The 16805-nt window shown below is 49.6% G+C and overlaps 1 protein-coding gene across 1 annotated transcript in view; it reads right to left on the reverse strand.

Annotated features, from left to right (window-relative positions):
* Window positions 1–694: 694 nt before the first annotated feature.
* znf710b (zinc finger protein 710b) overlaps window positions 695–16805 on the reverse strand; it is a 26553-nt gene continuing 10442 nt past the window's right edge. Inside the window, exons 2-7 of the mRNA XM_080539787.1 lie at window positions 9201–9929; window positions 8971–9098; window positions 8172–8889; window positions 6238–6429; window positions 1507–1678; window positions 695–973 (exon numbers count right to left, since the gene is read on the reverse strand). Coding sequence (XP_080395913.1) covers window positions 792–973; window positions 1507–1678; window positions 6238–6429; window positions 8172–8889; window positions 8971–9098; window positions 9201–9887 — 2079 coding nt within the window. The 5' untranslated portion in view covers window positions 9888–9929 and the 3' untranslated portion in view covers window positions 695–791. The remainder of the gene's footprint in view (window positions 974–1506; window positions 1679–6237; window positions 6430–8171; window positions 8890–8970; window positions 9099–9200; window positions 9930–16805) is intronic.

The following is a 16805-nucleotide window of genomic DNA, read 5'->3' on the forward strand; positions in this document are numbered from 1 at the left end:
AGCTTTACACACGTCAGCAGCACGCCAGTAGCAGTCACTTTGGTACGTCGAGCCCTGACCTCAGATCTGCTCCCGTAAGACTCATCCTGTTGACATGCAGCCTAACAGAAACAGGCTTCTTCTGATCCTGGATCAGTCTGGGGTGGTGTCTCGTATTTCGGAAATTGTTAAGTTGAAGAGCGTTCAAACCTTATCTGTTATTCGATATGTTGTGACTATGTATCAAATATTCAACGTACGGTTCGGAGTGTGTCGGGATAGTTTGAGAAGAGATGGGAGGCGTCTGGAGTTGTAAATACTGTTTCTGGCACTTTCGTCTGTAAAAAAAAAATCGAAGGGCGTACACACAAGTGAAAGTTCAAATGATAACCGATTATCGAGCACATCTGATGTTGGTAAGACGGCTTCTGGAAAGATCATTTCTTCTCATTCAAAGATCTTCTCACATTCCCAAAGTACTTGATACATACCACAACATACCAAAGTATAGATTCGACTGTCTCCTATAAGCTTTTTTCGTCAAATCTTGGTAGAATATCCCAAAGTCAGTCAGTCTCACTGTCACTCCCGTCAGAAACAGAGCCAAAATGGCCTCCCTCCCCCCCCCCCCGTGAAGTGCGTCTCCCAGACCCAACGTCAGGGTAGGTCAGTTCAGGCTTGTTGGAGGGGACAAAAACCCCACCCCAGTGTCTCCCACTGTCAGGGCGGCCATTTTTCTTTTCTTATTTTTTTTTTTTTACAACCAACGGTTCTCTTCTTTGTTCGCCCATAAACGCTTCACTGCTTCACTCTCAGGGAGTGCTGTAGCTGCCCGCGTCCTTCCCAAAGTTATAATACTCCTCCATGTCGTCCATGTTGGCCGTGGTGAGCTTAGTGAGGTTCTGGGAGCCGCCATTGTCCATATTGTCCGGTGACGTGAAGGGAAAGCTCTCCTCTTGGTAATCTCCCTGGCCCGCCATGTCAGGAAGGGCTTCTGGCGAAAGACAAACAGGAAAAAAGAAAATAAACTTGTAACATCGGTGTCACATCATCACAAACAACAAAACGTGAACCACAACCCTTAGGGTAAACCGGACATGGCAAGATAAAGCAACAGGGGGGTATTCCATTAACGTCACTAATGGAAAATCCAGGCTTATTTTGATGAGAGAGACTTATCAAAATAAGCCTGGATTGTCCGCGACGTTGATGGAATACCCCCCAGGTTTAGCTGTGTTTTCACTGCTAGTAAACTGAAGGCACGCGCCACCCTTTTGCACTACGAGTGTCATTGCTTTATTATATTGTATTGTTGATTTATTGATTGTCATTGTAACAAGGAACTAGATTCCAAAAAGCATTTCACCATATCACTTACAGCTGTACGCGACGTACGTGACCAATCACGTCTGATCTAATCTTAACGTCTAGTCAGTGGGTGGGCTAGATAAATAAGTAGGCCAGTGAGGGATGGAGGGATGGTGGAGGGAGGGATGGAGGGATGTGGTGAAGGAGTGCAGCGCTCACCTGCACCGTCCGGGGACACGTCCATGCCGTGTTTGACCTTCATGTGTCGGCTCAGGTTGCCCTTCAGGTTGAACTTGCTGGTGCAGTAAGGACACTTGAAGGGCTTGCTGCCCGCGTGCAGGTGCATGTGGCCCAGGAGGTTGTACATTCTGTTGAAGGACTTCCCGCATACCTGGAGAGACACGACCGCAACGTGACCACACGGACGACCATAACATGACCACAACATGACCACACAGCCGATCAAAACATGAACACAGTCGACCACAATGTGACCGCAATATGAACACAACGTGACCACACAGCCGACCACAACGTGACCACAACGTGACCACACAGTCGACCACAACATGACAACACAGACGACCACAACGTGACCACACAGTCGACCACAACATGACAACACAGTCGACCACAACGTGACCACAACATGACCACTCAGACGACCACAACATGACCACTCAGACGACCACAACATGACCACACAATTGACCACAACATGACCACACAGACGACCACAACATGACCACACAGACACCACAACATGACCACAGTCGACCACAACATGACCACAGACGACCACAACATGACCACAGACGACCACAACATGACCACAACATGACCACTCAGTCGACCACAACATGACCACAGTCGACCACAATGTGACCACACTGTCGACCACAACGTGACCACAACATGACCACTCAGACGACCACAACATGACCACACAGTCGACCACAACATGATCACGAGTTACCACCAGTTAGCAACAGACTACTACAACCACACTGCACTAAGGAGCGCTATAAGAGATCTTTACAACCACACTGCACTAAGGAGCTATAGGAGATCTTTACAACCATACTGTACTAAGGAGCTATAGGAGATCTTAACAACCACGCTGCACTAAGGAGCTATAGGAGATCTTTACAACCACGCTGCACTAAGGAGCTCTATAGGAGATCTTTACAACCACGCTGCACTAAGGAGCTATAGGAGATCTTTACAACCACGCTGCACTAAGGAGCGCTATAGGAGATCTTTACAACCACGCTGCACTAAGGAGCTATAGGAGATCTTTACAACCACGCTGCACTAAGGAGCTATAGGAGGTCTTTACAACCACGCTGCACTAAGGAGCTATAGGAGATATTTACAACCACGCTGCACTAAGGAGCTATAGGAGATCTTTACAACCACGCTGCACTAAGGAGCGCTATAGGAGATCTGTTCTGCCTGCCGCAATAAGACTGTACAATTCCTCCTCTGGCTGGCTCCATCTGGGTGGTCAGAGTCAGACTGGGGGACGTTAAATCATACTGGAGTGTTGTTACAGTATGTACATAATATTTCAGGTGCCTATTTTATTCTATCGTCACTACTTTATTTTGTTGTTGTAGTTTGTGAGCTGCTGTAACTCCTTAATTTCCCCCTCAGGGATCAATGAAGTACCTATCTATCTACAGTCTATCTATCTCAAAAGTGAGTACACCCTTTAGATTTTTGCAAATATTCTGTTATATCCTTTCAGGGGATAACATTATCCTACTGGAACTTTGATATAACTTAAAGTAGTCAGTGTGCTGCTTGAATAACAGTATAGATTTATTGTCCTTTGAAAATTACTCAGTACACAGCTGTTAATGTCTAAACAGCTGGCAACAAAAGTGAGTACACCCCATAGTGAACATGTCCTAATTGTGCCCAATGATGTTGTTTTCCCGCCCTGGTGTCATGTGACTCGTTAGTATTACAAGGATTCAGGTGTAAATGATAAGCAGGGCTGTTAAATTTGGTGTTTTGGGCACAATTCTCTCTGAATGCTGGATAACATGGCACCTCATGGCAAGGAACTCTCTGAGCGGCTGAAAAAAAGGATTATTGCGCTTCACAAAGATGGCCTTGGCTATAAGAAGATTGCCAACACCCTGAAAATGAGTTGCAGCACAGTGGCTAAGATCATACAGCGGTTTTCCAGGACAGGTTCCACTCGGAACAGGCCTCGCCAGGGTCAACCAAAGAAGTTGAGTCCACGTGCTCAGCGTCATATCCAGAGGTTGGTTTCCAAAAATAGACGTGCGAGTGCTTCCAGCATTGCTGCAGAGGTTGCAGAAGTGGGATGTCAGCCTGTCAGTGCCCAGACCATACGCCGCACACTGCATCAAATCGGTTTGTATGGCCGTCGCCCCAGACAGAAGCCTCTTCTGAAACCGATGCATGAGAAAGCCCGCAAACAGTTTGCTGAAGACAATGAATCCAAAAACATGAGTTACTGGAACCATGTCCTGTGGTCTGATGAGACCAAAATAAACCTGTTTGGGTCAGATGGTGTCCGGCGTGTGTGGCGGCACCCTGGTGAGGAGTACCAAGACAAATGTGTTTTGCCTACAGTCAAGCATGGTGGTGGCAGCATCATGGTCTGGGGCTGCATGAGTGCTGCCGGCACTGGGGAGCTGCATTTCATTGAGGGACACATGAATTCCAATATATACTGTGACATCCTGCAGCAGAGCATGATCCCCTCTCTTCGGAAACTGGGCCGTAGGGCAGTTTTCCAACATGATAATGACCCTAAACACACCTCCAAGATGACAACGGCCTTGCTGAAGAAGCTGAAGGTTAAGATGATGGACTGGCCAAGTATGTCTCCAGACCTAAACCCAATTGAGCACATGTGGGAAGGTGGAGGAGTGCAAGGTGTCCAACATCCGTGGGCTCCGTGATGTCGTCATGGAGGAGTGGAAGAAGATTCCAGAAGCAACCTGTGCAGCTCTGGTAAATTCCATGCCCAGGAGGGTTAAAGCAGTGCTAGATAACAATGGTGGTCACACAAAATATTGACACTTTGGGCACAATTTAGACATGTTCACTATGGGGTGTACTCACTTTTGTTGCCAGCTGTTTAGACATTAACAGCTGTGTACTGAGTAATTTTCAATGGACAATAAATCTATACTGTTATTCAAGCAGCACACTGACTACTTTAAGTTATATCAAAGTTTCATTAAGATAGTGTTATCCCCTGAAAGGATATGACAGAATATTTGCAAAAATCTAAAGGGTGTACTCACTTTTGAGATATACTGTATCTATCCATCTATCCACCTATCCACCTATACATCTATCCATCTATCCATCTACAGTATCCATCTATCCATCTATCCATCTATCTATCTACACTATCTATCTATCTATCTATCTACACTATCTATCTGTCTGTCTGTCTGTCTGTCTGTCTGTCTATCTACCCTATCTATCTATCCGTCCGTCCATCTATCTATCTACCTACCTATCTGTATCTACCTACCTACCTACCTACCTATCTATCTATCTATCTATCTATCTATCTATCTATCTATCTATTTATCTACCTACCTACCTGCCTGCCTGTCTGTCTGTCTGTCTGTCTGTCTGTCTGTCTACTCTATCTATCTATCTATCTATCTATCTATCTATCTATCTATCTATCTATCTATCTATCTCCAGTCCCTAGTTGAGGTTCGTCAATTCCTCAATTCCTCACCAACTGCCAAAGCATTCCAGAACTGTCATCACCTAGAGTGTGCCAAGTATTACTATGTGGAATCTACCTAGCAACAATACTTACATTGGCTACAAAATGAAGCGTCATAAATTATAGGATGAATTAAGTCACCCAAACTGTCAACGTGATGATGATGAATGATATTATAATCGTAATATGCATTTATGGTGAATACAGTCACCCTTGGCACTCGAGAAGGTTGACAGTTTGAGATATTAGTTACAGATAGTTCACTTTAAAATTGGACCCTGCCTTCTATTATACTGGGACATGCATCTGCTGCAAGTTGCTTAGTAACCTGGATATGCACTGTACAGGGGGGTAGTGGGGCCGAAGAGGTCTTTAGGAGGGACAGTTAAGATATGGCCAGAAGAGATGCGTCTTCAATCTACGGCAGAAGATAGGTAGACGTTTTAGAAATATCTTAAGTATCTTGGTGTATCGACTGGCATGAGAGTACATGTGACCGCATCTGGTGTAAATAAACGTCAGCGTTGTTGAAAATCAATGACACACTCGCTAGCCAAGCCAAAACATTGCAATGCAATGGATTCGGTGAGTAATCCCACTACTCTACACTAACTAGGTAGTAGTGGGGATTACTCACCGAATCCATTGCATTGCAATGTTTTGGCTTGGCTAGCGAGTGTGTCATTGATTTTCAACAACTCTGTTTATTTACATTTTTCAGAATAAAAGTATTTCTCAAACATCTACCTATCTTCTGCCGTAGATTGAAGACCCATCTCTTCAGGCTACATCTTAACTGTCCCTCCTAAAGACCTCTTCAGCCCCACTACCCCCCAGTACAGTTACTCTACTGTAAATATATATATATTTTTTTTTTTAAATAGATGATTCACTTACTTTTAAGAAAAATGTATTCGTTGTAAGTCGCTTTGGATAAAGGCTAATCTGCTAAAGTGTAAACGTAACCGCCCTCCTCACCTTGCATTTGAAGGGTTTGAGACGACCACAACATGACCACACAGTCGACCAAAACATAACCGCGAGTTACCACCAGCAACCCTTTATTTACATCTCTGCCATTTAGCAGACGCCTTTATCCAAACCGACTTACAACAAACACAAACACAAACGAATCATCTATCCATCAGTCATCGTAAGAAAAACTAATCTATGCTAGGACCAGTGGCCATTGGCAGTTAGCATTGCTAGAACCATACCTTGCACTTGAAGGGTTTGACGGGCAGGTGGACGATCATGTGGGTCTTGAGCGTCTGTTTCTGGATGAAGGTCTTGAAGCAGACGTGGCACTGGAAGGGCCTGATGCTGTTGTGGATCAGCATGTGCCTCTTCAGGTTGGCCGAGAGCGTGAACTCCCGGGAACACACGTCACACTTGTGCCCTTTCATTCCCTGTGGGGGGGGCGGGAGACACACACACACACACACACACACACACACAGACACACACACACACACACAGACACAGACACAGACACACACAGAAAAGGAAGGGGTCTGTCAGATGCAAGGTTCATAACAATTCCATAAGAAACGTTTAATTTGTAAACATTTTATTAATAAATGTAAATGTATTCACAATCGACGTAGGCCTAAGAAAAGGTGATGCATAGGCTACTATTAGGATATTGAGTATGTTGGAATATTGAGTATGTTGGGATATTGAGTATGTTGGGATATTGAGTAGGTTGGAATATTGAGTATGTTGGGATATTGAGTAGGTTGGAATATTGAGTATGTTGGGTACACACAAATATGTAATATGGAAATATCACAAGAGGAACAACTATGAATAGAGGGGGAACAAATCCCTCATTTCCCAATCTGTCCAATCAGTGAATCAGCCCTTCCCCACGGTACCCTAGCCTCTGTCACTGCGGTACCCTAGCCTCTGTCGCCACAGCTAGCCACGCATCAGTCTGGCTGTCACTCCACCCCCTGTCTGCCCTGCTCTCTGAGAGACCCGTCCTACCGCTTCCCACCACCAGGTGGAGCAGTGGGTGGACGTCAGCCTCACTGACTGACAAAAATAACAACCACAAAGGAGAATGTTCTCACCACAACGATAACACACCACACCACATTCCCAGCGTTTTGTATTTCTCATCTGCTAACCCCTAAATGGGGAAAAACTAAGGAGCAGTGTGTTTTGACATGTTTGACAGGAAAGGATTTCACCAGAAGCAGTGGAGAGAGAGAGAGAGAGAGAGAGAGAGAGAGAGAGAGAGAGAGAGAGAGAGACCAGGCACTACAACTACTAAAACCGTATATTTCACAAATCTATATTTGTGTCTGGGAACGTGTCTATGAATAACAGTGGGAAGTATAGGGCGTGATGATGTCTCACTCTGAGGATGAACAGGAGGAAGAGGCCGAGGAGGCAGTGACAGGGTGCTTCCACTGAACCTGGTCTATATCTGCACCACAGAGGACAGACAGGGAGAGGGAGAGAGAGAGAGAGAGAGAGAGAGAGAGAGAGGGAGCAGACTCGGGGTGCGTCCCAATAGGCTACACTGGCATCCCCTCCTCCCTTCTCGTGTCCTTCCCTTCCTCTGCATCTGCTCTAACGCCTAGGGACAATAGGTTGGAGCCAAGATATTACGCTCTTACCTGTCATAAACTCCTCAGTGTAGAGAAACGAGAGAAGGAGAGAAGAGGAGAGAAGACGAAGAAGAAGAAGAAGAGAGTCCCTTTTGGACCTTAGAGGGTCTGCAGTCTCTGTTTCCTCTGGTGCTCCCCGTTATTTCTCTTTTACAAATGTCTCTTTATTTTATTTCCCGCTTTCTCCACTTATCACTTATTATACATGTCATAATATTTACGACTAAGTAAAAAACTACAACCAACATGGACGCCCACAACGCTACAGTGGTGTACTATGGTTGCGTTCGTAAATTCGCCGGAGCGCACACTGGGTTCAATGTCATAAAGGGACCTCAAAGTAATTTGATTGGACGAGAGGCAGTCACGTGGACGCTCCGGCGCTCTCTCTGAGCTAATTTACGAACTCTACGACTGGTAGACTAAGAGTCAATGGGACCCTGAGTGGGTGGAGGAGGTGGTGGTGTCTCCGATGGTGGTGGAGGTGGAGGCGAGGGTGGAGGTGGTGAAGGAGGCGGCGAGGGTGTCAGTACCTTATGGGTGAGCGAGTGCTGCCGCAGGTGGTGCAGCTGGGCGAACTCCAGGCCACAGGCGGAGCAGGTGTACGGCCGCGGGCTCTGGTGCTTCAGCAGATGGTTCTGGAGCTGGCTGCGGTAGGCGAACGACTTGTGGCACTCGGTGCACTGGTACGTGGTGGGCCCCTGGTGGCTGACCTGGTGCCGCTTCAGGTGGGCGTAGGTGGGGAACTCCATGCCGCACTGCGGGCACACGTGGCACCTCCCGCGCTCGTGCTTGGCCTCGTGCGCCCGCAGCTCGCTCGGGTAGGCGAACCCGCGCCGGCAGAAGCGGCAGCTGTAGGGCTTGACGTCCGAGTGCTGGAGCATGTGCCGCTTCAGGTGGCTGGTCTGGGTGAAGCCCTTCTTGCAGACGGGACACTTGTGGGGCCGGGTGCCCTGGTGGGTGAGGAGGTGGGTCTGGAGGTGGCTGGGCTGCTTGAAGAGCTTGCCGCAGTGGGGGCAGGCGTGGGGCTTGATGCCGTTGTGGCCCAGGATGTGGGTGACCAGGTTGTACTTGGAGGTGTACGACTTGTCGCACATGCGGCACTTCCAGCGCTTCAGGCCCTCGCCCACGTCCACGCAGTACGACTCGTCGATCTGGATGTTGATGTCCAGACGGTCGATCCGGCGCCCGCCCCGGTGGTGGGGGTGGGGGTGGTGGTTGTGGTGGTTGCCGCCGCCGTGGGAGTGGCCGTGATGCTGTTGGCCCCCTCCTCCTCCTCCACCTCCACCTCCACCCCCTCCTCCTCCCTCCCCGTCCATCCCCTCAGCCCACATCATGCCCTGGCTGTTCTCCTCGTCGTAGTCCACCCCCCCCATCCCTGCCCCCCCGCCTCCCCCCATCTCCCCGGAGTCGTAGCCCCCCACCTCGCTGGACTGGAAGTAGCTGCTGATCTCCTCCTCCTGCCCCTGTTTCATCATGCTGTTCCCCTGCTGCTCTACCTCTCCCCCCTCCTCCTCCACCTGCCTCCCCCTGCCCTGCCCCGGCCCCCGCTGGCCCTGCACCCCTCTGTGCTCCCCCCTGTGGCCTCCCTGGGTCCCAGTATGCGAGTGTGAGTGCGTGTGGGCGCTGTTGTTGTTGGCGCCGTCGCGGTCGCGCTGCTCAGCGCAGCAGTTGTGGGGGTGCCCCCCCCCCTGCTCCCCCTTGTGGGCGGCCCTCAGCGAGGCGGGGTCCACCTGCACCAGCCCCCCCCGCGGGGCCAGGTTGTTCAGCATGTGGACGCACGACGACAGCCCGGCGTTCACCCCCCCCTCGCCCTTCACGTGGGACGATGGCCCGCCGTCCGCCTGCGCCCCCGCCCCCCCTGCCCCGCGTTCTCCCCCGGCCATCTTCCCGTCCGGAGGGTGGGGCCCCGGCCCCCCGCCCGGCCCTGCCCCCCCGTGCCAACGCCTCTGGCTGCAACTAGGCTGCATCTGACCGCTGTCTTCCCCTCCCAGGTGATCTCCGAGGTAGTCTCCGTTGGCGCCGATGAGCTGGTCGGCGTACTCGTAGTCTGGTCCGTCTCCTACTCCACCACCAGGGGGCGCTGTGGACACGGGGGACTCTTTGGGCTCGCCGGTGTAGAATCCGTTTGGGGCGATGGTGGCGCCGAACACCTCATTCTGGGAGATGAGGCCCAGCACGGCGGCCTGGGCCAGGGACAGCACTACCACGGGGTCGGTCTGGGTGCCCGCGTCCACCTGCCTGGCCATCACCTTGGGCTCACATCTAACCAGACGCCGACTCGCCTCCTCCTGAAGGGAGAGAGAGGAAGGGAGGGAGGGAGAGAGGGAGGGAAGGAGAGAGAGAGGGGAAGGGTGGGAGAGAGAGAGAGAGAGAGAGTTAGAACTGCAGCGAAAAACAATTAAGACAAATCTTCACAAACAAGTATGTTGTGACAAATTAGGCCTTCTTGGGTGCCAACTCCAGAGGGGGTTTCTCCACGGCTTCCCTCCTGAGGTGTTGATGGGAGAGGAGGACCCCGCCGGAAGATGGGAGGTGTGTGTGTCCTGTACTGTACGGGTTCTGACTTCCTCATCATCTTCACCAGTCAGTGAGGGAGATTTGTTTCCGGTTTTTTCTGCCCGTTCCATAGCCCGGTAGTCAGGAGCCATCCATAATAACAAAATGTTTACCTCAGAAGACGAAGTGTGTATACACAGCGCATGAAAACACCACTCTGGAACCTTCTCTCTCTCTCTCTCTCTCTCTCTCTCTCTCTCTCTCTCTCTCTTCCTGACTTTAGCCACAGTGACTTTTATTACAAGACTGACAGTCGTTTATATTCCAGATGTAAATCTATGGCAGTGTGTAATATACCGCTCATCAGCTGAGGCTGCGTTTTTTTTTCAGATACGCTATGTGAGCACAACCGACCAACGATAGCCCGGGGGGGGGGGCAAAAAACGATAACTATATTTTAACGCGCGATGATAGCAACGTCAGGAGTCGAGAAAATAAACAAAATGAAAAAATAAAAAATAAAAACGATAACGCCATAGAAGTAATTACAGCTAGGGCCCTTCGCTAACGCTATCAACGGCAGTTTCATATTGCCCTTCCTAGATCAAATGTATGTCCCTCGCCTAATCCCTTAGAGACAGACAGGTTGTCAATGAAACTCATCCCCCCTGACCTAGTCCCTGAGTCTGACGGTGGGGGGGGGGCAGATGTCAAGGCAGAGCCAGACCTGTGCCCAGGTGAAGGTAAAAAAATAACTTATTATTTGACTGCTGGCTTAAGCCCCTGTGAGACTGATGGGAGACCAGAGGAGTCACAGGAATATTGAAAAACTACAGAGAAATCCCCTTCCTCAGTCAGCCGTTTCAATGTACCCTGGGGAGGGGAGGGAGGGGAGTGGGGGGCTGTTTAGATGTCCTGATGCTCTTCTACAAGGGGGTCCACACACACACACAGTTAATATGTGTGTTGTAAAGCAAGGAGGAGAGGAAACCAGAGAGAGACAGACAGAGAGATATAGAGAGGGAGAGAGAGGGAGAGATATACAGTATATATATATATATAGAGAGAGAGATAGATATAGAGAGGGAGAGAGAGAGAGAGGGATAGAGGGAGAGAGAGAGAGATATAGAGAGGGAGAGGGAGAGAGATATAGAGGGAGAGAGAGAGAGAGATAGAAGGAGAGAGAGCGGCAGAGAGAGAGATATGGAGAGGGAGAGAGATATAGAGAGGGAGAGGGAGAGAGAGAGACAGAGAGAGAGATATAGAGGGAGGGAGAGAGAGCAGCAGAGAGAGAGAGACTGACAGACACAGAGAGAGAGAGAGAGAGAGAGAGAGAGAGAGAGAGACAGACAGAGAGACAGAGGGAGGGAGGGAGGGAGGGAGAGAGAAAATAAAAGGGAGGGGGGATAGAAAAAAGAGAAAATGAAAGAGGTAGAGAGCAGAGTGAGGGAGAGAGATAAGGAGGAGGGGGAGGGGGAGGAAGAGAGAGAGGGGGAGGGAGAGAGAGAGAGAGGGGGAGGGAGAGAGAGAGAGGGGGAGGGAGAGAGAGAGAGAGGGAGAGAGAGAGAGGGGGAGGGAGAGGAGAAGCTGAGAGAGGGAAAAGAGAAAGACACTGTAGAGGGAGAGAGAAAAAGAGAGAGGGAGGGGAGGAGAGAGCAGTGGGGAGGGCAGTGAGAGAGTGAGGGTGAGAGAGTGAGAGAGAGAGAAGGGAGGGGGAGAGGGAGGCAGTGAGCGAACTAGAGAGAAAGAAAGAGAGCGAGGGAAGGGAGGGGGAGAGGGAGAGGCAGTGAGCAAGAGAGAGAAAGAGACACAGAGACAGAGAGAGAGAGAGAGAGACAGAGAGAGAAAGAGAAAGAGAGAAAGAGAATGACAAAATGAAAGACAGACAAAATGATTAAATTATGAAGTTAAAGAGACAACAAGAGGAACAGGATGAGAGTTTGAAAGATCTTGAAGGGGGGGGGCTGTCAGGACACAAATAACCAGTTAAAGCTAATCAGAGAAGTCTCACCTACACGGAGGGAGAACCCACCAACGGCAACTTTATCAGCTCAAATCTCTGTCAACTCTCAATGGCAATCAATGGCAACAACAGCTGGCCAAAGTACTACTTAACATGCTACCTACGCTACGTTAAATACCCAGAATTCCCACCAAGCCAAGAAACTCACCACATTCCTCCTGTTGTGATGTTTCAGGTGCTTTAAGGACCTCATTCTTCAGAGCGAGTGAGTGAGGAGGAAATGTTCAGCCTGTATTTATACGTGAGGGAGGGGGGGGGGGCGGGCCCTGTGGCTCCTCCCCCTCTGACAGTTTCGCTAGTGACATCAACAGACAACACTTCACACACACACACACACACACACAGACAGACACACACACACACACACACACACACACAAACAGACAGACAAATACTCACAAATACATGTATACATGCATACAGTCTCACAAGCATACAGACAGTCTCTCGCATGCACACACACACACGTTGTGTATTGACACAGATAGTTCATTGAGCGTCCAGTCATAGGTCAGTCACTCCAAAGACGCAACACACACACACACACAATCACACTCACAATCACAATAATAGCCATCTATGAAACATTTTTTATTTCTCCACCAAGGCTACATTCTCTTTCATGCTCTCTCCCTCTCTCTCTTTCTCTCCCCCTTTCTCTCTCTCCATATCACTCTTCTTTCAAATGGCTAGAGTAAGGTAGTCTTATTGTTAGTACAATGAACTATTGGGAGGTTGTTTCATGTAGACTTACTTGGATACATGTATGTGATAGGAGAGAAGAGAGAGAGGAGAGGAGAGGAGAGAGAAAGGAGAGAGAGAGAGAGAGATGGAAGGTGACTGACAAGGAGAGGAGCGAATGAAAGAGAGAGAGAGCGAGAGAGAGAGAGAGGACAGAGGGAGAAAGAGAGAGAGAGGGGGAAGGGAAGGAAATAATACTGAAAAAAAGAGCTAGAGAGGAGGGGGAGAGAGCAAGAGAGAGAGAGAGAGGGAGGGAGGGAGAGAGAGAGATAGAGAGAGAGAGCGAGAGAGAGAGAGAGAGAGAGGGAGGGAGGGAGGGAGGGAGAGAGGGAGGGAGGGAGGGAGAGAGAGAGATAGAGAGAGAGAGCGAGAGAGAGAAAGAGAGAGAGGGGGATGGGAAGAGTCGAACAGAATGCGGTAAAAGAGAACAAGAAGAAATGGTGGACCGAATGAGAAGAGACAAGCGGAGTTCGAAAAAACCCCATAAAGATTAAAAAAGATACGATTATGAAGAGGAGGAGCGCCTGTGTGTGCCTCTTCGTCTTGGCAACACAGCCAAACATGTCCAGGTCCAAGTGAAAAGCTCAAGGCCCATGTGACCACGTCGACTGACACCCACCAAACTGGCGAGCCAGCCAGGCCCAACTTCAGTTGACCAATCAAACATCAACACAACCTCTCTACCCTCCCAGAGAGTAGGTGATGCGGGCGCTGATGTAACACAGGACGGAACATCTCACCAGCCAATCACAACACCGAACGGTGGGTGACAAGGGTCACGCACGTGGACACGGTGGGGCGCAGACGCCACATGGGGGGAATCAACACCTCCTTGGATCTTCCAGACGAGAGGCCGTTTCGCGACATATGACACATCTCTCTCTCTCTCTCCATCTCTCTCTCACAGATCCAGATTTGTTCACCAAGACTTGGTTTATACCGTGTGTAGCGTCTGGAACGACCTCTCTGGAAGACGAGCCGATACCCGGGGTGTCCAGGTCCACCAGAAGGATGGCGGAAGGAAAGGGAGGAAAGGAAGGAAAGGAAGGAAATGGCGGCGAAGCCCGACAGCTCTGAGCTTCACCGAAGCTTCGCCGAGCGGCGAATACCTTTTTTCAGGGGCCGGGAGGTAGCCTGGAGGTCAGAGGTATCGGTTCCTCCCTTTCAGGCTCATGGGAAGGAAGCCAAGAAGGACAAGGAATCTAGGCCTGGGTCTGGTTCCTAGCTGCTTCTTCATCATCATCATCATCATCGTCGTCATCTTGCATCTTGGGTATTCAGTAGGGTGAAACGTTTTGATGCAAGGGGTTTCAGGAAGCTTCGTGAGATAATCTGTAACCGGCCGGTAGCCGTCGCTAGGCTAATCATAATAATAAAACGTTGTTTGTTTGTGTGTTTTGGTTCGTGTGTTTTGGCTAGAGGTGTCTTAAAAAACTATTCTCGAACCCTTTTTTGGTATCGAATGTTCTGAAAAAAGGAACCTCCAAACCCCCTCTCCTCAGGTGACGGCAGTAACCCAGGCAGAACTGAACCACCGGCGAACACTTTCACTTCTCCAGAAGACGGAAGAAATGCCTCTGCTTTATTTGTCTTGTGCTGCAATGTCAAGGAACCGAAGCCTAAGAACTGTACTCTCTCTTACACTTGTGTATAATGTGACGTAACAATAAAAACTTGAAACTTGAAAACTTGGAAGTGAAATAAGTACGGAGGCATGGAGGATGTGGTACCAGACAGTTGGTTGAGTTTCAGACGGAACGTACGTAGTTGCTGTCAGCAGGACTCTGGAGGGGGAGAGGAGAGGGTGGCCATGTTGGTTTTCAAACCTCCAGAGGCAGGGAGGGAGATCACTTGTAAGGAGAGAAGCAGCCCTCCTAAAGACCTCTTCATCCCCAATACCCCCCAGTACAGTTTCACTACTGTAAATAAATTACTACCCTACCAAAGAAAAAAATCTTCCTTCCTTCCTCCTTCTTGGATTGTGACTGCCAGTGGCCCCTGGTCCTAGCATAGATTACTTTTTCTTATGATGACTGAAGGACAGATGATTTACTTCCTCAGACAAATGTATTTCTTGTAAGTCGCTTTTCGATAAAGGCCATCTGCTGAAATGCCAAAAATGTAACGTAAAGTCCAAATATGTTGCCTGTCAGTGAACCCCGGGTGCCGGGAGCAATCACCTGGTCCATCTAGTTTACATTCCTCCGGGTCCCACGGCTGTCCTTCATAGACCTGGCCACCGCACAACCTAAGCTTCAACCATAACCTCACACAGGACCCTTCTCTTAAGACATTATCATTGTAACAGACACCGTGTGTTGGACAACTAACACAGGAAAGGCCATCCAAAGGCTCTCCAATGGCTAATCTTGGTTGGGTATTGGTTGTGTTACAGACACCAACCCAATCCAAATCGGGTGAGACCTAACACAGCCTTACTTGAATATGTATTGCTTATTGAAATGGGATGGAAATCTCATATAGGCCTATAGAATTGTGTTCACTGATGTTTTTGCTCAGAGCAAAACAAATATTCTGAACAAAATAATGAGTAAACTTTGTGTAATAAATGGCCAGGAAAGAGGGGAGAACAACATGAGAGAGAGAGAGAGAGAGAGAACAGGATAGACAGAACATGGAGGAAAGAGGGAAGCAGGGAGGGTAAGCTTTGAGAGAGAGAAAAAGGGAGGGAGGGAGGGAGAGAGAGAGAGAGAGGACAAAATGGGGGCGTAATGGAGGAAGCACAGAGAGAGAGCGAGAGAGAGCAGGAGAGAGAGAGCGAGAGAGAGAGAGAAAGAACAGATGATTGCATGGAATGAAAGAGGGATTGAGGGGGGAGGGAAGGGAGGAGATAAAGAGAACAGGGGAGGGAGGGGGAGTGAGTGAGCGAGTGAGTGAGTGAGTGAGTGAAATGGTGGAGTGAGAGAGGGAGAGAGAAAATGAGAGGCAGCACAGCAGTGGGGGAGGGGAGGATGGTAGAGCGAGAGAGAGAGAGAGCGCGAGAGAGAGAGAGAGCGCGAGAGAGCGCGAGAGAGAGAGAGAGCGCGAGAGAGCGCGAGAGAGAGAGAGAGGAGATGGGGGCAGGGAGCAACGTGAGAGAGAGAGAGAAAGAGAGAGAGGGAGGGGCAGTGTGCAACGTGTGAGAGAGAGAGGGAGGGAGGGAGGGAGGGAAATGAGAGAGAGGGAGGGAGGGAGGGAAATGAGAGAGAGGGAGGGAGGGGAAAGAGAGCAAGACAGAGAGAGAGAGAGAGAGAGAGAGAGAGAGAGAGAGAGAGAGAGAGAGAGAGAGAGAGAGAGGGAGGGAGGGAGGGGGCAGGGAGTGAGATGGAAACCGAGAGCAAGAGAGAAAAAAAGAAAGAGAGAGAGAGGGGGGAGGGAGGGAGGGAGGGAGGGAGAGAGAGAGGAAGGGAGGGGGAAGGGAGACAGAAAGAGAGAGAGAGAGAGAGGAGGAAAGAGGAACAGAAAGAGGGGGAGGGGAGAGAGAGAAAGAGAGAGAGAGAGAGAGAAAGAGAGGATTGAAAATATCTCTCTCTCCACAATGGTGGCCATTACACAAACAGGGCTGCTACACAACAGCTTAATACACAACAACAGCACCACAACACCAACCACACCGCTGGTTTATTACCAGTCTGTTCACGGCAACACAACAGCCTTAGCTACCAATCTCGGACCGCCTCTTCGCCGTGTGTCAAACGCTGTGGCGTCGACACGGCGTCCTTGAGGCCAAAGCCAAAGGTGAGGCACTCCAAGAGAAGAGTACTCCAGACCTCTCCTCTTGCCTTCAGACGCCTTCAGACCCCGCCCCCGCCCCCTGCCTCTCTCACCCACACCCAGTACTCCGACTCCGACTCACCCTCCCAACGCAAACGATTCAATAATATTCTCAACTTGTGATCTCCAA

This window comes from Nansenia antarctica (assembly GCF_963989245.1).
Source record: "Nansenia antarctica genome assembly, chromosome: 9".
In the NCBI taxonomy this organism is placed as follows: Eukaryota; Metazoa; Chordata; class Actinopteri; order Argentiniformes; family Microstomatidae; genus Nansenia; species Nansenia antarctica.